This window comes from Stegastes partitus, unplaced genomic scaffold, assembly GCF_000690725.1.
Source record: "Stegastes partitus isolate 25-593 unplaced genomic scaffold, Stegastes_partitus-1.0.2 Scaffold387, whole genome shotgun sequence".
Classification (NCBI taxonomy): domain Eukaryota; kingdom Metazoa; phylum Chordata; class Actinopteri; family Pomacentridae; genus Stegastes; species Stegastes partitus.
This window is the reverse complement of record NW_007578118.1, coordinates 422662-443808: the sequence shown is the minus strand read 5'-3', so window position 1 is coordinate 443808 and position 21147 is coordinate 422662. Positions and strand designations below refer to the sequence as shown.

General features: G+C 44.6%; 1 protein-coding gene across 5 annotated transcripts in view; it reads right to left on the bottom strand.

Annotated features, from left to right (window-relative positions):
- Nucleotides 1-21147, bottom strand: part of nrxn1a (neurexin 1a) — a 54059-nt gene that overhangs the window by 4092 nt on the left and 28820 nt on the right. For 2 of the 5 annotated variants that reach the window (XM_008285123.1, XM_008285122.1), the window contains 12 exons: nt 20788-21040; nt 16499-16702; nt 15330-15356; nt 12285-12407; nt 11479-11860; nt 10880-11070; nt 9801-9974; nt 8456-8575; nt 7420-7601; nt 5018-5189; nt 3953-4042; nt 2558-2868 (listed from right to left, as the gene is read on the bottom strand). In XM_008285123.1, the coding sequence (XP_008283345.1) occupies nt 2558-2868; nt 3953-4042; nt 5018-5189; nt 7420-7601; nt 8456-8575; nt 9801-9974; nt 10880-11070; nt 11479-11860; nt 12285-12407; nt 15330-15356; nt 16499-16702; nt 20788-21040 (2229 nt within the window). Of the gene's footprint in view, nt 1-2557; nt 2869-3952; nt 4043-5017; nt 5190-7419; nt 7602-8455; nt 8576-9477; nt 9505-9800; nt 9975-10879; nt 11071-11478; nt 11861-12284; nt 12408-15329; nt 15357-15404; nt 15415-16366; nt 16381-16498; nt 16703-20787; nt 21041-21147 lie in introns of all 5 variants that reach the window. The other 3 variants (XM_008285124.1, XM_008285121.1, XM_008285125.1) reach the window with 3 other exon arrangements.

Here is a 21147-nt window from a genome sequence, read left to right as displayed (position 1 = left end):
ACACAGGTACACACACACACACACACACACACACACACGAGCTGAGATGCACACAAACACGCATCCGCAGACAGACACCGAACATCAAAACCAAACTCAAGCTCTGTGACTCAGAGCAGCCTCTAGCATAAACACTCACACTCTCACACAATCTCTCGCTCTCTCCTCTCCTCGCTGGTTGCTCGGCTGTCATGCATTATTAATTTCCTCCAGTTTTTAACACACAAAAAAGGAAATCAACACACTGTGGACTTCAGGAGGAAGCACATAACACATTCTTACTGCACAAAGTACCGACAGTAGGAGTAAAACCCACGGGGCGAGTTAGGCTGATCCACTTCAACACACACCCAAACTCGAGTCGTGTTCGTGAAATCGATAAATTGCTTGGACCCGTGGCACCTTTGTAAGACATCTTTCGCCGCCCCGCCTCTGATGCAATGTGCTGCAATTCAGGCGTATTGTTCTCGATCCACCTGAGTGTTTGTGTGTGTGTGTGTGCGGGTTCTGTGTTCGTCTCCGTGTTTTTTATGTGTGTGCTGGTTAAGGCCAGGTTGGTTGCCAGGCAACACTAGGCAGCCTCAATGGGGATGCTGTAGATTCTTTTAAAACAAGACAAACACACTCGCGCACACAAAAAGAGTTTGAGGGCCAACAGGAGTGATTCGACTGACTCGGGCGAGCGCACACACACACACACGCTCTGCAGCATATCGAGCATATAGTGGGTCTGACCTAGTTCTCATACAGTGATAATGAGCCCGGTACCACAGCTCTGCATCCCAGATTTAGTACCGACATCAGTATATCACAAGAGCAGGAATAGTTCAACCGCATGCACATAAACAGGGGGGAGATTGAGAGGTGAGGTGTGAAAACAAGCCCCTGTGACAACGCTGTCACTCTGCGGCGCTATCCATCCAGCTCTCATATCCATTATTGATGCCTGAGGCTTAGCTCACAGCTCTCTGCGTTCTATTATTTATGTCTGAAACAGCTGGCGGTTTATACACAGAGGAGCTGGTCTCTGTGGGAGTCTGGATGCGAGAGAGAAAGCAAGCAGCGGGTAGTGGGGCTCACTATCTCCATGGCAACTTGTATCACTGGGAAAAAAAATAAATAAATAAAAAAAAAAAATTCTTTTTCATTGCGGCAGGCGCACAGTTTTATAACACAGAAGAAGAACTGCAGTACACACAGACGCCCACAAAAGACCCTGACAGCAGCTCAGTAGTGATCTGAACAATAGAGCAAAAGAGCCTGTGGTGTACCTACTGATAATGTATCCTTTGACATTAGCATCGACTCTGCAGCTGCAGCCGCTATAAATATGCCTCAATAACATTTATGTGGTTCTATTGTCCCATTTACATCAGTTTACTAAACGCACATTATGGAAAAGCTATTACACCCTCCATTAGCACAAACATTTCTCCTCCAGTAATTTAGTGGGGAGGGACCACTTAGTTGAGAATTTGCCATCTAATCCATTTATGTCAACGTGCTGTAGCAGAAATGTGATATGTGTATGCAAGGCCTCGGTCCATTAAATGTTTCTGGGTCAGTTTTTCTGATTGACATGTCAGTCTTTACACAGACAGTGTTACAGAGCAAATAACGACTATTAATCACTCTTCAGAGAAAAGAATCCACGCAAGAGTGTGGAAAAGAAAACGTAGCTTCCTCACAACAGCATGTTTTTTATTTATCTTTTAAGACGTGATTTTTTGTGCCAGATTTGACATTATTTCATCTCTTTGTAGAAATAAACAGCTCAAATGAGTAGGTTATAGTACTTGTAAGTTGAATTTCATATACGGTGCAAGGTTTCATTCCAAACATTATTGTCATTGTCCACAGAGACGCAAGAAACATCTGGATTGTAGGACTTGTTCTTGCTTTGACTACCTTTAAATTCAATCTTTAATGCTAGAGTGTCCTATTGGCCTCAGGGTCCAGGATGTCGACCGTGTAATTGTATGACTTTCAGTTTGGGGGTCTTTTGGTACACATGATCCCAAATCTTTACTACTTGCCTGAAAAAAATAGTTTAAAAACTTTCCTCCTCTCTTCTGCCTTTGACTGGATCTTGAGCAGTCATCATTATCCGCCTTCTACTTTCTATTCATTTTTGTTTTATCAATAATTTGTAATGCCTTACGGTGCACTTTCCGATTTAATGTCTGCAAAGCATTGCGTGAAACAATTCGATTTGCCTCTGCATATGAAATGTGCGACATGAATTAGCTCGCCTCGCCTTGAGTGGAGTTTAAAACAATCCCACTCCTCCTGACATATCTCGCTATCCTCTAGTCCTTGATTAGTGGGGCTGCGCGCACGCTAATCCTCTTACTGAGTTCGAAAAGAAACTTATCAAAGCAAATTACCGCTTTTTAATTACCTATTGCCACACGAAAGGATGATTGCGGTGCGGTGATTAGACACACACGATATCTGAGGAATTACATCTGAACAGCAGATCTTTATATGACCACACATGGAACGGATTTAATGGCGTTTGACGCAGACAAGCCTGCGAGTGTGACTGTGCTCCGACCTGCTGCGTCGCGCCCTGCTTCCTGTTGGTGGCCGTGGTGGTTGTGATGTCACTGATGGAGGGGGCGGAGTCGGAGCGGTTGCCTCCGGCCGCAGCGCTGGACTGCGGGGTGATGGAGGAGGACGGCATGTCGCCCACCAGCCGCGCGCTGCCCTCCACCCTGATGTGCGGGTGGCCCTCGGCGGCCATGTTGAGGATGCGGAGGCCGTTGTAGTAAAGGCCGGACAGCTGGCCCTGGAACATGGCCGCGCCTCGCTCGCCCCCGCCGACGCGCACCGTCGTCTGGCTGTTGAAGATGGTCAGCTGGCGACCTAAACACACGCGCAACCAAACACGCACCGGGAAAGAAAGGTGGACAGACGCACGCCAATACAGCCACACGCACACACATACCGGCCGTCACATACGTGCATACATACACACACAAGAGTGTTTGAGTGTTACACAATCCACCACCCCCCAAGCCACGGTGAAGAGGATGGGATAGATTAAGCATGGCAGAGCAAAAATCGAAGCCGTGGAGAACCGTGGAGAAAGGCTGAGACTGAGAGAAGAGATAAAGAGTGAGAACAGAAAACAGGAGAAGGGGCGGGTGAGGAGAGGGGTGAGGAGCCCGAGAAGTCGAGGAGGAGGAGGATGAAGAGGCAAAGAACAGAAGGAGGAGGAAGAAGGCAGCAGATGAGGAGAGTCAGAGGGCCCCGAGAAGACGGGGCTGACAGATGGTTGCTATGGTGATGGCTGTGCGGCACGACATTGTATTTGAAGGAGCGACAGACAGGCAGACAGAGAGACAGAGATCTAGAGAACTGTTGTCACAGCCCTATGAAGCATGCACAGGTTATAAGCTCTAGCACTGCTCACTGTTAAAGGGACTAGAGGCTAATTTAAGGAGCTCTGCTGAAGTTTAGGAGGAAAACTTTTACTTTTTTTTCAACAAAAAAAAAAGCATTGCTCTATTAGTCATTTCAAATTTACATAATTCTTACATGTCACAATACTTTGCATGTACTTTAATTTGATTACAAATCTTTTTTCAACATAAAATCTTTAGTAAATGCTTTATCGTTTACAATTTGATAATAAACAAAATTATTTACCAGTCTTAACAAAGCATCTTTTATCAGTACTTCTTTTCTATTTTCTGATTTATTCACATTTAAATCTCTCCATCGTCCCTTTAACCTGATATTATCAGATACACACTAACAAGATACGTTCACAGGCACTACAGTTTACACAGTATTACACACTACAGCTGCCCAACTTTTAAATACTTAGTTATGGATTTAGATTTTTAGATGTTAGTTGATGGTGCACAATATAGTATAGTCAACTGTCTTCAAATTGTATTTTTTAAAGCTCAAAGTTTTAAGGAATTTTAATCAGGGTTTTTACCTTTGTCGAGTAGCCAATCGTCAACTACTCGACCGAGCCGATAGGGGATTCGCTGTCTGGCGATGGCCAGGCGCTCGTTATCAATGTTGCCTTTAATTTAGAGATGAAAACACAGTAGTAATTACGCACATCCAAACGTGGTACAGGAGCTGGATACAAAAAGAACAGCAATGAAAAGAAAGTAATGGTCTGCTCATTGTTAGCATGTCACTGTGTTAAGGTAAAGCTTGATGCGCTAAGAGAATAGGAGCTGAATTCGTTATGTTTCCAGTGAGCGGACTCTTACTCTCTGTTCATTGGGTTTAATTTAAAGAGACATTTCAGGGGTTAACATCTGCAAGAGCACAGGGAAATAAAGTTACAGCTGCCACATACTCTCTATATGACTGACTGAGTTTAGAGTTACATACAGGAAGAACCCTCACACACACCTCACAACAACTAGCATTTAGCATTTTAACTGTAAGCTACCTGAAGCCTGGACCTCATTATGTTAAAGACCGCTACCTAAGATTACCACTTTAAATATGAAAACCAACAAATGTAAAATAAACAAAGACTATATTCAACAAAATACACTTTTTTCTTTTTCTTATTTTTTCTCTCTCTAGTTAAACATTTATCTCAAAATATGACATGTTTTTAAATTATTATTTGTCCAAAAATGCACCAACTGTTATTATTTTCTTTTATGGTGAGGAAAAACAACTGACACCTGAATTGAATATTTTCATAAATTACCTTTAACACTATTTAACAGGCCTAACATGACATAGCTGGCTAGTATACACGCTATTGTAATAGCTATCTCATTTTATGGTTTAAAAAGTCACGTTTCATGTCAGATCACATTTCATTTCATTGCAAACACAATAACATAAAACAACGTTGCAGTTATATTTCTCAACCTCAGTGTTTGAATATAAACATCGAAAGGAACACTGATGTGGTTCATCAATCAGGAGGTGGGTTGATTTGGACTAAGGTGTGGTGAGCTCTGCCCCGGGTCAGGCAGTGCTGTGATGGGTCAGTGGGTTGGGCTTACATGGGCGGGTCAGGGCCTACCTGAGGGGTAGCGCTCTATGACCGGCAGGTCGTCCAGTTGGAGGGTTGCATTGCCACCACTGCGGGTGAACCGAATTATGTGGTACTTCCCATCGTTGACAAACTTGGAGCTCTCCTCGATGTTGATATCATCAGTGCCAACGTTAAATACTACTCTAATGTTGCCCTTGTCCTGGGAGAGTGGAGGAGAGACACGAAAAGGTTGTCATCAGATGTGTAATTCTTTCAAAAAGGCAGGGATGTTCATTCTTTCACGTCTTTCAGGCTTATTGCACTATATGCTCGACAGTGTACGCTCCCCTGTGACTGTGACTGTGTTTTTGCTTTTGTGATAACTACTTCACGTCTCGCCAAGTCTCTCTGACAACGGAGCAAACGGGTCTGTACAAATACCAACAGTTGAAAGTGGTAAAACACAGAGCTGGGCAATTAAAACTGACATTGTGACTGTGACTGGCTTAACCCTCTGAACCCCAAACCCCACTGTCGAGCTTCAAAAGTCATGTTATGTTTAAAAGAAACCTACACAATGACTCCGTTTATCACAGCCAGATGCTGTACAAACTCAACTAAGTAGTTGGATTTTCAACTTTCTGACGGTTCTTAAACTATACATCTGTAGCAGGCTGTTCAGCTGCTTAAATGATCCAAATCTAAGCTTAAGTTTGTGGTATATATAATTGAAATGACTTATTCTTCGTGTCTCATTTAAACATTTTCCCAAAATAAACATCTGCACTGAGCACATTCTGGAAAAAACTAAAAAAAATCTGCTCTCCTCTTGTAACTGTGAAGCCAAGAGTGACTCAGACATGATAATCAGTCACATGGCAGAAACTCTCGGACTTCACAGCTGAACTGGGCTGAACTGAACGCCGTGCTGACACAGAACAGATAGGAGACGAGCATGGAAACAAATTAAAAATCCAACGAGTAAGATATCTATAGTATGTCGTATTTTTTCCAGTAACATCTGTGGCCGACTGGAAACATGTTTTACAAAATCCAACTGTCTCTTTTAGATTAATTTTAACTTTGGTATTCTGTGCAAATGACATTCCTGAGTTCTCTCTGCTTCTAGTGATGGTTTTACGATTTCCACAGAGGTGCAGGAAAAATATCAGCCCACAGTCCTGTTAAATGCCCAGAAGCTGCTTTGGCTTCAGAGGGTCGATGTCAGTTAAATCATTATGATAACTGTAAGATAGTTAGACATTGTTCCACCAGCAGCTCTAACGATATAATTCACTAAGTTGCAGACATGCATTGGAGTTCTGGTGCAGATTAGAAAGAGTTGGTAGAAAATAAAGTTTAGTCCGCAAACTCAGCTGCAACTTATGCTTCTTTACACCCGATAAAAGAGCCACGCTTCTGCTTTCTAACCACAAACAGGAAATCAGACCAGTCATTTCAAATGGAGCAAACTATTACACAAGCCTTTGTTGTCATAATTTCAGTCCATCCTCTCAAACATACCCCTGGTAGAATGAAATAACAGAAGACATAATGATTCCAACATTAATGTCTATTCAAACACTATTATTAAATCTGTTTGTAATGATTAGTTTAATAGTTGAGACAGATTAATTTTCATATTTAAGCCAATGAATACTTACATGTGTTCCTAACTACTGAATATGTTAAATAAATCATCACAATCGATAATTTTCTGATTATTTCCAATACAAAGAGCCGTTCCAGAGGTAAATGCGGGCGATATTTCCCAGCGTTAGTCAGGCTCACGTGACATAATTTCCAGTGATGCCCATGTGCCTCTCATGACTGCAAACGTGAAGGTTTATTAGCGCTCACTGGGACGTGGTTGATTAACAAACGCCATCCAGTCACTGAGACAAATACAAATACACGGCTGAACGGAGCTCGGTTTGTTTTGTTGGTCTCACTTTGCACATAATGAGCAAAAGAAGCAGGATCAACCAGAGCAATGCAGCTAATGAACCAATAACATCAAGTAATGTAAGCATGTAGGCCAAGTATACATTAATCGGATATTACACAATATCACTGGATGTTTGTTTGGAAGGAAAAAAAAAAAAATGTTGGCGTGATGCTTTTGTAAAGTCATATAATGTTCATTATAATTACAGATAATGCAATACTGTTCTTGTCAGTCTCGTAGAAAATAATACGTAACCGCATAATAACCATCTGTGCAATACGTGCATGATGTTTTGACATAAATAATTATAATAATCATGCTGAATTCAACAACTGGACCGGTGGTGGATTGTGGGATGTGTGTGCACCATTGTCTATTATCTATATTAGGACACTGTACTTATTAAAAGTTAAACAAAGGTTTGCAAGAGCTGCATCCTTCAAGGAAGAGCAATATGTTTAGATAACGCAATAAGAATGAAAACTCTGTTATGTGCGCTTACTATCTGCAGCTGAAGGTAGTCTCCCAGGCCAGACGCACTGTCCACCCGGAGCAGAATGGCATGTTTCTGTTGGGTGCTGAACCCCAGGGCCAGCCGGTCCGCCCTGGTGCTGGGCCGCTCGTTAGGGGGCCACGTGTAGTACACCACGCCTCCATCCCGGCCAAAGATGTACGTGGTTCCAGCTGGTCCACACAGATAAAAAAAACAAAAACAAACAAACAAAAATTGCGGGAAAGTCTAAGTGCCACAACGGTGCTTTCTATCATCAGAGTTTCCCTCCTGCACATGGTACCTCTACCTATTTTCTGCTGAACATATTGCAAGATAAAAATATAACAAACACTCTAAAATGTCACCGCTGACTGGCCTTCCACGTTCTGATTGTTCCTCCTACAGGAGTGGGAAAAAAAAAATCTGTTTCCCAAATTATTTATCAACACGACTGCAGGAGGCTGACTGTGATACCTGACTCATACAAAACAACAACTCACACGATTGTTTGACACACAGGGGGGCTACAGAGCCATCATATTACTCGCTTTTAGGGCTGCAGAGGATAATTTAGTGTTTAAAACCAACATGACAGTATTTAATGTAACAGGAACGCACCAGGTTGTAATAGCCAATTGAGGAGGTATTATTTTTGTGCCATTTCAGAATAAACAGTTGACAGCGCCCCCCCGTGGCGGCTCTGACAAATGCACGCACAAATGCTTAGATTTTGTGTTTGAATCCGAGTGCGGCAGTTGTAGATCTGTAGTACTGCACAGAAAGGCAAATATTTAATTGCGTGTTTTTGACATTTTTGAGATGTCTGAGGTGAGGAAAGTCTGTCTTTTGTACCAGAGTTAAATCAAACAACAAGCACGTTAGCTGTCGTTGTGCATGTTGCATCTACAATTGCACAGATTCTCTGTAATCTGCTCTCCCAAACTGTATTTACAGTAAAATCTGTCATTTACTATGAGCAGCCTGCACTATGAAAGAACATTCTGAGTCTGAGAGAGAGAGAGCGAGACTAAAAGCAAAGACTCACCGTCATTGCACAGTGGCCCAGCATATGAAGTCATGCTGCAGTCACAGGTGAAGCCCTCCCACTGCTGCAAACACACTCCCTGATTTGAGCAGGAATCTTCCTGACAGGTAGTGCTGGGACCTGCAGTGACAGATGTGGTGGTTTGGAAGGGTGAAAAAGTTAGGGGAAGAGAAAAAAAAACATACTTTTTTTTTTGGTTTTGCCTGGAGCCCAGTGTGTTCACAACAATATGGCAGCACAGTGTGGTTATTTATAGACTTCCTTGAAACATTTTGCATTTAAAATGGCTGAATGGACTGTTGTGCTGTAATGGTGTTATGATTAGTAGTATTAGTGAGGCTAGGATGTTGTAGATAGGCTCCCATTGTTTGTTATTTCACTAACAGAAGACGCTTGATTATCAGTATAAACAGAACTGAACTCAAACTGGAATCTGTGTTACTAGGTGAAAAGAGCCAAATGTGGAAAACATGCAGGTGGTGAGGCTAGATGAGTGGGGCAAGGACAGGAGGAGGAGTTAAACATAAGAGGGCAGGGTTATGTTTAAAGGCCTTCATCTCAATACTCTTTCTCCAACAGCCCGTCACCATTCTCTCCCTGCCTCGTGCTACAACCACACAGGAGGAGAACGTCAGAGCTCTCCGTCCTTGCACTTCTAACATCAGGCATGGAGGAAAGGGTGTGAAGTAATTCACACGTGGAGTATTGAAGTTTAGGTTGGGAGTCAGTAGGATGGGTTAGAGAGCATGCTGCTAGGCAACCCGGGTGGTGGAGCTGTGGTCAACTCAAGTCAAGCGGTGGTAATGTCACTACTGTGATGAGATCACTACGGTGGCTGGGCGAGGACAGGTCACCTCTGACCTTTGACTCTGGATCACTGGGATCCACACAACACTGGACACCACTGGGTAGTTTTAACACACACACACGCACGCACACGCGCACACACACACACGCACACACACACTCACGTCTTGCCACCCGCACACACGTGTCTCACATGCTCACACAAAGCGATATACCTTGCAAGTCAGCTTTCATCAATGTAACTTTTGTCAGCCAAACAAAAAAGCAAACAAGCAAATTAAGTTAGATGGTTAGTCAATGCACACAGATGCCTGTGAACTGCTGAAAGAGTGGAACAGAGAGAGAAAACACAATGTGCAGAAAGACCGAGGAAGGAGATGAGAAGAGAGAGAGAGAGTAAAATTTACATCTAACAGACCAAGAGCTGGGTTAGTGGGTTATCCTGATAACAGAGCGCATGAGTCAAATGAAAACTGAACGAAAACGCAGTAGGGACATGGGGGGCCGGCACAGGTCCACTGGTGTGTTTGCGCCTCACCTTCGCAACCTCGCTCCACTTGTCCCATGGTTGCCAAGGCATCAGCCAAAAGGTCCGGGAGCCGACCGTTTAGATCAACTGTTGCTAGGCAACCCTGAAATCCCTCACGGGAGTGGACCAGCTTAGGCAGGTCTCGGTACATCTCTTTGGAAACGCCCCCAATGTACAGATCACCTGTCGAGGAGCAACACAATGAATGGCAGCTTCATGAACCAACCACAGTGCTTTGTTGTAAGAAACAGGACTGCAATATGTTATTCCTTTCCTCATGGGGAACTGTGAACTGCCACAAGTTCTCTGAGCCCAGCGCCTTCAAATTGTTTGTTTTATCTGACCAGCAGCAAAAAAACTCAAATATATATCCAGTGTGCAGCGATACGACAGCAGCGAATATTTGGCAGTGAATAGCTTGTAATTTTTGCTTGATAAGTTGCAAATGATTAATCGATTATGCATGCTGTTGCTCATTAATTTTTCCCGGGAAATATGTTTAATTGCTTTTTTAATGAGAGTTAGACTTTAACATAGATACCGCTCTCATATCTGTACAGTAATATGTAGCTTCCCCCAGGAGACGGTTAACTCGGTTCAGTACAAAGACTGGAAGCAGAGAGATACAGCGAGCATGGATCTGCCTGAAGGCAACTCCAACTGCCTCTAAGCTCATCAGCCAGGAAACAGTCTGGTGTAGAAACCCCCCCCTCCCTCCTCATAAACCAACAAATTTGTTTTGACACTTTATTTTTTATTTTTTTTGTATTGATTAAAAAAACAAGATATACGGTGTTAATTAGTGAGCTTTAGAGTTGTTTGGTGTGTTGTTATTATTTTTAATGCAGACATGACAGTGGCATCAGTCTGCTCATCTAACTCTCATTAAGAAAGCAAATAAGTCTGTTTCCCAAATGTCACTTCTTCTCCTTTGACCTGCTAATCATTCCAGGACTAATGAGAACACTCGTTGTCACAGTAGCCTCTTCGGAAGCACAAGAATGTCTAAAACGTTTATGTACCTTTAAATACTAGCACTCCATATGAGCTCCTGTAATCAAAGCACAGCAGCTTGTATTTTTGCATACCCTTCAGGTCCAGGTTCTTGGCACCCATGGTGGTCTGCGTGGTGACTTTGGTGTCGATCTTGACCGTGTGGAGGTTGTTAGTGTCTCGGGATATGTGCACGTTGTGCCAGTGGTTGTCGTTGAGGGGACTGTTGGAGTTGCCCTTGATCAGGTGAGCTCCGTTGCCCAGGTCGGAGATGTAATGAAGGTAGCTGGAGAAAGGAGCGAGAAAATGAGAGGAGGGGATTAAACAAGTGAGAGGAGGAAAGGCGAACTAATCGTATGTGTGATGAAGAACAGCACAGGGCCATAGACTTCAGGGCATTATTATCTGTCTAATGGGGGAAAAAAAAGAGCTGCTTGACTTGTGCATTTTTCATATTAAATACTTTTTTTTTTTATAAATCAAGGACAATCTTAGCATTAAATCCCACTAAAAGTAGAAAAACTGGGCTTGTATATTAATTTCTGCAGGACAGATATTAACATAAAAACAGCATATTCATCCATTTTCCCTTTAGTTGCTTACAGTTATCATTTTTATGTTTTTTTTCTTGACGTAACTCCAAGATACATCTCACGTCACATAAATATCACGCGCTGTTTATTGTCCGGCTCACCCTTTGACCAGCTCTATCACTATGAAGTCATTGCCGTCTCCCCTGTTGAAGAGAATGAGGCCGTCCGGGGACGTCGTCTTGAACTGCATGAAGAGGTGCATGGAGTAGTAGGCCTGCAGCGTGGGCAGCGTGACGAAGCTGGAGCGGGAGCGGAAGGTGACGGGGTCGGCCACGATGCTCTTGTAGCCGATAACGGCGTTGAGCTCGCAGTAGTCGATGTCGCCGTTCTTGCACAGGTCAATGTAGGGCATGCCGTTCAGCGTCAGGCCCTGAAGGTGGCCGATGAAATTGGACGGCACGGCGGGCATGAAGCGCTTCTCCGTCACGATACCCGTCTCCACATTGTGGAACTCCAGCTGGGTGTGGTCGCCCGCCATCTGACCTGGTGGCGGGGGGGTAAACTTCAGAGGTGAGGGCTACGGAAAGTTGGGTTTCAAGTGGTGCTGTTCAAATGCTAAAGCTACCACTAATCCTACTTGGTAATTCAACATTTCAACAGTGACAGACTGCTAGCTGTAGACGCAACAGACACTAGTACTAATGTAAATACTCGTGCAGAGGTATGCTGTTAAGATCACAATCATAATGCAGAATGATTATTTTCACTTACACAGGTACAGATGTTCTCTAAAAAAAGAAATAAAACCCTTAATGATGGTCTTTTAGAATTATATCAGTTTATGTAAAAAAAAGAAAAAAAATAAAATCAACCATCCATTTTTCATAGAAAACACAGAATACGAGCAGACTCAAGACGTGGTGCCGTTCTACAGGGCAGTATTTTAAAGTTAAGCTGCTGTGGTTACCTTCAACAGGCTGCAGGTCGTCCACGGTGAGTTTGAGGCTCTTGCCACGCCGGACTACCCTCACCGTGTGCCACTCATTATCATTGAGGCCCGACCCAGCAAAGATGGTCTCTGGGCCTTTACCTACACATAGCCCAGAGCACCATTAACATAATGCACAGAGAGGCGGGGAGAGACAGAGAAAGAGATGCAGAGAGACAGAGACAGAAAAAGAGAACCAGGAGAAGAAGAAGAAGAAGAAGCAGCAGCAGAGAGCCAGGCAGGTTGAATAAAAATTTCAGGACAGAAACTGAGGAAATGGAGGCTAACAGCAGAAGGGGGGGAGGAACCATACATATCCTGGGGAGACAAACACCTCTGTGTCGACACACTCGCTCCACAGACAAGTCTCTCTGCAGATACACCAGAGAGACAGATGACGTGACACAGACAGACACAAAGATTAACATAAATGGATGCTATGGGTGCCTAAGATGGAGACTGTGAGTCACAACAGGCCCCCGCTGAGACAATCCATCTGTGGACAGATCGCGCCGCTATCATGACCACCAACAACCCACACATAAACAGACCGCACATTCGCACCCCACTTGACCACCCCGCCAACCTCTCGCCTCCACAGATATAACGTGTATTGGTCCGCGTGCCCGAATGTGGGAGCTTTATTTCGATATATATATATTTTCAGACGTGCAGTGCCGCGGCCGGCCTCACGGTGGCACTAGAGGCACGGCGGAACGTCGGAGCGCTCTCCAAGGTGCTGATGTGCAGCAGAATGAAAGAAGCTGAGCTGTCCTCTCATGATGTCTCTCTCTCTCTGCCCATCTACCAGCTCATATCTTCACATAGTTGACTGCACACATTTGACAGACTGACTGTTCCCAAAACCTCAGTGTCCCCTTGCTCCTACTCTTTACAAGCACCCCACCAACCTTGAACACAACACCCACCACCTTCCAACACACACACGGGTATATACAACCCCTCCCTTCTTTCTGCAAGCCCTTTTGGTTTGAGGAGTGTGACTGAGTCTGCTTACAGTGACCTATAGGAGGTAATGACGGGGGAGGTGAGAAGCAAACTGACCCGAACGGATTCTGCTGCAGAAAATGTCAAGCATGCCTACATCAATCATGGAGGCACGCAGGCAGGCACACACACTCACACTCGCACACACACACTCACACAGGTATATAAGTAAAGAAAGATGGAGATACGCGGGCATGCTGACACGCAAACATAATTAAACAAATATGAGAAGTCAATCAAAACGGGTTTGGCGGATAGAAACGGCCGTGTGTGCGTTTGCAAAGCTAAAAGAGTGTGTTGTGCATTTAGAGAGGACACAGGGTTCCCCTGAGGAGACTCAGCTGTGCTCTGGGCATGAGCATCTCATCCTGTTACCATGGATCACTGCTTGGCACCGAGCGAGGGAAAAAATATGTGTATGTACGTGTGACTTTATGTGTGTGTGCATATGTAACTGAATACTCAAAGAATGAGCAGACCGATGAGGGAGCGAGGCAGTGATCTGTGTCAACCTGGGAAACAGGGAGAGGCACATGTGCACCTATTTCAGGTCAGCGTTGAGAGAGCGTTCGGCGTGGTGAGTTGAGTGTAACGGCGAGCTACCGGCGACGCCGTGGCGGTCAGCAGACGGCCGGCGCTCTGTGAGGTTAAACCACGAGAAACAACAGAAAGACGAGAGGGGTCGTTTGTTTCCCTGGAAATACAATTCGAACCGAATGACATAAGCTACTGGAGATTATAAAGAAAAAAGCAGAATAATGAAAACAAAATGACAAAAAGCGTTTCATATTTCATTAGCCCCAAATAACAAATGGCTTTTCTGAAGGATAAGCCTCAAATCGCTCCCATGCCAAGGCTTTTATTTGACTGCTGAGTGGACTATTTCGGTGCCGCCTGGCTATTAAATACATTTTTTCTTTCCCCTTGAATATCAAATGTATAATTTATTGTATACACACAGTGTGCCAGAAAAGTGGATGCCTACTGAAATGTTCATTGAGACAACCGGTCTAAAATTGGCCAGCAGACATGCGGGATAGCAACAGTGCTGTGTGGCTAGTAGGGTTTCTATGGCAACTGCAGTCGTCCATTTCACCACCTCTTTGCCGTTACAGAGCATTCGACTCTCTCTCTCTCTCTCTCTCTCTCTCTCTTGCTTTCTCTGTGGTCGTGACAGAGAGAAACTCCACGTGAGGGAATTAAACTTCATCAGGGATTCAGCTCCACTCACAGCAGCATGAACAAGAAGCACACACACACACACACTCGCCCCTCGCGCAGGAAAACACACCCAGAAAACACACAGACACAGATGGGCAATGAAAAGAACGCACTCACTCATTCACACACACAAACACACCGAATGAAACACTATCCTAAAATCCCCCTTGTACAGTTTAGAGAGAAACAGCGAGCAAACAAAGAAAACAACCCGACAGACGTTGGGATGAAGGTGCGACAGAGAGAAACAGAGGGATAACGCGTCTTTTGTCTACGGCATGAAGGAGAAGTAATTAGCCCGCAGCTCTGGGTTGCATTCATCCACCAGCTACCACTTTCTGCACACCTAATTTCACCTGAACGCCTCAAATCTGCTCCTCTTCTTCTCTTCTCTTTTATTCTCGCCTCCCTTCAACCCCCACCGTCCTCTCCTCCGTCTATCTGTCTTTGCTAAAATGGCCGACCTGGAAAACCCTGGCCCTCAGCAAAAATCGCACCTCTCCTGCAGTGTAGCTGAACACGCAGACACTAACGCATATGTGCAGCTCCCCTGTGCAACACACACACACACACACACACACACACACACACACACACACATATCTGCACACAGACACATGGTACAAAGATATGTTGAATAAGAGATTAGGATCAAATGGAGTGGCATGAGGAAGATAGTGGGGAAAAAAGAGTCAGACAGACAGATGACAAAGCGCACACACACACACTTAAACACACATACTGAGGAGGGGGAAGGAAAGGGGGAGGAGTTAGGTGAGATGGAGGATCACTTACTGGCTGTACAGTTTATCCTGATACAGTCTGGAGGGAGAGCAGAGCAGAGGGTTAATGCTGCACACATACACATACTGTCCACGCCCTGGGGACGCACGCATCGACACACCCCGCATGCACATGTGCAAACGCACACTGCTGAGGAAACACACACTCTGCTTCGTCACAAGATGGACTACTGTGCATTTTCTTACAACAGTGAGCAGCAAATACAATTTCTGCAATTTTTTAAATTTATTTTTTTGCCGACAATCCGGATGAAAATTGGTGGATCCTTACGTTTTGCAGGAGAGCCACGGCATCAGCAGCGTGCTCGTCGGCTGCTCTGGCCTGAGCGACAGTTTCAGTCACCAATCAAAAGCGGCGGGAGACTGAGATGGGTCATGTGTGTCAGCTTGTCTAATGACACTGAACACATCCCATGATGTTTGTCGTCCATCCAGAGCACAAATCTCCGCGAATGGTCGGAAGATTCGGCCCCTAAACTTTCAATTTGCTCTACCCGTCATGCCTTGGTGTGTCGTGTGGCGTCAACCGCAGAAAAAAGACGTGGCTGCAGACAACCAGAGACCAACACATGCACCCCTCTGTAAGGACGTGTGTGTGTGTGTTTGCATGTGAGTTTGTGTGGAAGTTTGTGAGGCTGTGAAGGTGTTTTGCAGTTAAACTGAGGCAGAGAAATGAGCAAAAGTGGTGCTTTTCCTGCTGTATTGTGTGGAGTGTTTGTGCAGTTTGTGAGTCCTTGTGTTGACTGTTGAGGATGCTGGGGATGCACAGGTCTACTGGGAGTGAGCAGAGAATGCAGCTTGAGGCTTGACCCTCTGTTCAACACAAAAACCTTCAACTGTGTATGTTTGTGTGTGCGCGCATATTCATGGAAAAGCTGCGTATGTGTCATCCAAATGCTAAAATGCATCAACCAGAGCCGCTGAAGCCCCTGAATGCTGCAGACTATAAATAGAGCAGAATTATCTGGAAGATTTATCGGAATTACTGAGCAGAGTTTATTTTACGGAGACAAAAAATTATTAATTAGCACTTAATGACATTTCTATGCAAGAAATAGCCATGAGGCCAGTATCAGCTGCATTCCCCTGATAGGTAATTAAAATAATGTTTGAGACTCTACACGTGTGTGTGTGTTTGTGTGTGTGTGTGTGTGTGTTTACCTAGGTTGACAGTGAGTCGGACACGGCCCCCATCCAGCTCCAGACGAAGGGTGTCTGCGGAGTTGCGGGATGTGGTTGCCATGAGAACGCCATAGGCCCGCTGGGAGCGAAAGCGTAGCGAGACGTCCTCCGCCTCGGTGTGCATCGCCACAGGCAACTGCACTTTCATAAACTTACTGCCGTCATACGACAGGATAGTCGCATCTGTACAAGATGCACAGAGAGAGACAGACAAGAGGCGAATGACAGAGCAAGGGAGGATGTGAGAGACAGGCAGAAGAAGATGACGGAGGTGGGTAGAAACGGGGAAAAAAAAAAAAAAACAGAAAGATGATTGACAAGAAAAAAACACACGAGGTGGGAGGAGACAAAGGCAATTTGACAGTGAGTGAATCAGATTTAAACATGACAAAGTATGTTGCAGCGTGGCTACACTCTCTCGCTCCCCCGCCACAACATGTTGAAACTCAAAACCTGCTGCCTACAAAATTATCCCATCACTTTCCACTCTTAATTCATCATCACTCCCTCCGCCTTACAGAAGAGGGTGTAAAAATAGCCGCAGCTGGTTGGCTGGCCCTATTATCCAGTTAAATCAGAATGCATGGTGGTGAGTGTGTTAGCCACCGTCGCTGACATCCCAGACCCTGGAGTCATAATGTAACAAGCTCAGGTGATCCCGCTTTAATGTCTTTTGCATACTCATTTACATATTCATAATCTTCTCTCCCTGCTACCTGCTGAGGCCAATCCCCGACCGCTAAACTGTTTACCTCCGAGGACCCTTTTTTTTTTTATTGGCCAATTACATACACAGCTAAACACACTCTCCATGCCTCTGCGTCTTTATCTCTCCCTTCTCCTCCCTTCTTCTTCTTCTTCTTCTTCTTCTATCTCCCCACTCTATTCTTCCTTTGCGTTCTCTCCCTTCTCGCTCTCCCTGTTTCTGTGGGAGACGGTTGGAGCCAAGGCGAAAAAAAAAAACAAAAAAAAACAAGAGAACAGGAAGAGAGGAAGGCGTCATGAATACTGATGAGCCGAGAAGGAGGGAAAGAGGGAGATAGTGTGTGCATGTGTGTGTGTGTGTGTGCATGTCAGAATAAGTGAGTGAATTTAAGTGTGAACAGAGGAGGGTTTAGTAAAGTGAGAGCAGGGGGAGAGAAAATAGGGACAGAGCAAGAAAGAGAGAAAGCAGCAGCAGCAGCAGCAAGAGGAGGAGGAGGATGGAGGGGTAAGAGGGGAAAAGCTCTTGGCTAAAATGCAAATGAACCCTCATTAACTTGAGGAAAAAAGAAGGTGGTTGGCCTGTTATATCACAGATAACATAACTAAGAGCCACACACACACACATACGTGCACACGTTTTTGATAAGGGAGACAGCTGACTAAATTTTCCTCACCACGGCACCTGACTCATTACCAGGCAAACAGAGGACAGAGGGCTGGTGAGGAGGAAGCATGGAAGCCCGGTTACGCCAGGCAATCGGCGGGCACAATGCACGCTGGCTGTGTCGCATACCGTTGCATCATTTGACGCCTGTCGCACGCAACAGATGGACCATACAAACAGAATAAGTGAAGGATGAGGCCGGCGATATTCTATATTTCTTGTTTGAGTCAATGATCCCATGAAAAGCACCGAAACCAACTATGCGTTTATCTCTCAATTCTTTCCAACTTCTTCTTCTTCTCCTCCTCGCCTCTGGTACTCAGATACAAGGCCAGTAGTTCCTGCAACACTCTGTAAAAGTTTTAAGCTCTGAAAGCAATCTGAGGACACTTTTGGAAATAATACAGCAGTTTTTTAGGGGAAAAAAAAAGACTTTTCACCAAATACTGTGAATATAACGGGTCGCTGCTGATGCCGTCGACTGTTCAACTTGTCGAGCAGCTTGCACTGTTTTGTATATTTAGTGTGTTAGTTGGGACGTTTTTCCAAAAGTCTGTGAGAGTACATGTTTGTTTCTTATGCTCGATGCCAGCCATCAGTGTTTGGCTGCCTTTTAGCTCTTTTTTTTCTCACCTTGCACTTGTGCATTTCAACACCAAATGCACATCAATGTCAATACGATATTTAACTTTTTGTCTCATCTCAGCATGTCATTTTATTTGATCCTATTTTAACCATCACACGGCTGCTGCTACTGTTCTGCGTCCAACAGCTCTACGTGTCTTTGACTTGCCCCCGGGGGACAAATAAAGTTGTTTGAATTGAATTGAATTGAAACTTAGCTGCCGTCACCCTTTTCCAGCAGCACTTCTCTGAGGTACACTCTTATGTAGTTCTTCCAGGTACTTGCATGACTGATGAGAAGATAAACACCTGAAGTGCCGGAAATATTTACACAGTAAAGTAAATCTTCAGGCAATTTCTCTGTTTTTTGGGAAAGGTTTTTACTAATCTTCCTAAAATCTGCTTAATACTAGTATCAGCTGTGTATCTGGTGCATTAGCAGCAGCACAGTTTACAGCCGCCAACACATCAAAACACAATTTATCTTCTAGGAATTCTGACCTGTTGTCATTTTGACGGAAAAGTCGTATTTCTGACTCATAACTCTGACTTATTATATCGCATTCATTACTTGTTATACTGTTTGCCATTATACTCCCCCTTACAATGTGTTGTCACAAAATAAAAATTCATCTCGGAGCCGGAGCGTGGCAACCATCTTCGTTCATTAAACAAGAGAGAGAGAGGGAACAAAGGAGGAGAATGAGGGAGGTAGCGCAAAAGGGAGGGAGAAACCGCAGGTAGAAGGCATAAACACGGCCAATCACTCTCTCCATCTGCTTCTCCATCTGTGCTTCCTTTAATCCACCGAACCACCAGTTAGTGACCCCTCAATGCACACAGAGAGGGACGAAGGAAGATATAGACAGGAAGACGGAGCTAAGAAAGAGGCTGGGGAGAGGGTGCACCGCCATGATAAATAAATACACTGCGGATGTTTGTCCCTCAGAAATAAAACATTTTCATATCAACACCTTTTCAGAAAGCGCGTGTGCGGTTGTGTGTGTGTGTGTGTATCTCCTGTTAGATGATAGTACAATCATCACTTGAGACGCATCAGCAGTTGTGGCACAAACAACATTTCTTCTTCTTCTTCTTGTCTGACTCCATCTCGTTTCTTTCAACAGGCCGGTATCAGTCCCTCTGCCAATCTTTTCCGACTTTCCATTTCTCTCTCTCTCTCTCGGCCCCCGAATTCATACCTTTTTTCATAACTCTCTCTCTCTCTCTCTGTCAGATTTTCTACTCCCATCTCCCATTCCTCCTCATCTCCTCACCTGCTGTCATATGGCGGTTCCAGCCCGGTGATTCCACCCTCCTCTGTCACAGCTCCCCGCTCCCCGCTCTCCGCACATTTCCTCTCCCATCGATTCCCAGTCACTGCATCCATAGCAGTCCAATAGTCCTGTCTGCGGCTCTGCTTCCACCCACCTCTTCTCTTTCACCTGTGTTCCTCCTCTCCTTTCCCTGCCTCCATTTTACTACTCGCCGTTTGACACAGAAAATGTGTAATTTTGAATAAAAACACACACACACACAGCCAAAGATAGAAAACCCTGCACTATTATTATGTTGTTGTTGAGCTAGCTGGCTCATTTTTTTTTTCTTTCCATGGCCTTATTTTGTGTCTCCACCTATCCATGCAGCACCTACCTGCTGCCCTCTTTTCATTTCCAGCTTCCTATTCTCCACCACGGAGGGTAAACCCACCTAAACTCAATTTCAGCGTTTTTTATTTGAATAACACTTCAGTCACATTTTTATCAACCATAAATTTTTATGAGGGTACCTTTTTAGCGCATCACAGTAAGTACTATCAAACTGAAGTAATATGTTAGGATGGGGCTTTTAAAGTAAGAAAAGCATTACTCAAAGGTGTAATGAATAAAAATTTTACTGCCCAATATAACTGATGATCATGATATATTTTCGGCAGCTGATGGAGTTTTTTTTTTTTTTTTTTTTTCTGACTTTAAGACTTCAGATTTTTCCACCCCACACCATCTGTCTTCTGTCACTCATCCCTTTGGCATAATTCAGTGTTCTCCAGCCAAAAAGCAAATGACAAAGCTGTCATAATGACTGTATTTTGCATCATGACATATTATTAATTTTTCACAAAATGTTGCTGTTTAGTGACTGTAATTAGCCGGCTTACTCATCTCTATTGTGAAAATGAGACATTAGCATATCTGCATATTACTACGCAGTCGGCCAAAAGTCCAGCCGAAGTGTTATTCTCTTCCTCTCCAACCTCCTGCCCTGTTGTTCTCACCTCTCTCGCAGGAGCGTCCCAGGTAGCCCGTCCCGGAGCAGTCGCACACGTAGCGGTTCCAGCCCTCCCTGCAGATCCCGTTGTGCTGGCAGGGGTTGGACAGGCACTGCTTGGGCGGCTCTCTGGAGCACGAGGGCTTCACACCCACCGCCCTCTGGGCTTCAGCCAGCCGCCGGATGTCTTTGCTCTGCCCGTCCACAAACAGGTCTCTAATGCAGCCTACGTAACCGTAGTTCAACAGAGCCGTCCACACCTAAAGAAGAGGCCACGAGTCAGGTTTGAGTTCTAATTAGCAGGCATTCGTCTTGTAGTATTTAGCTTTAAACTGAATCTAAAAAATGACCGTGTTCGGTATGCTAG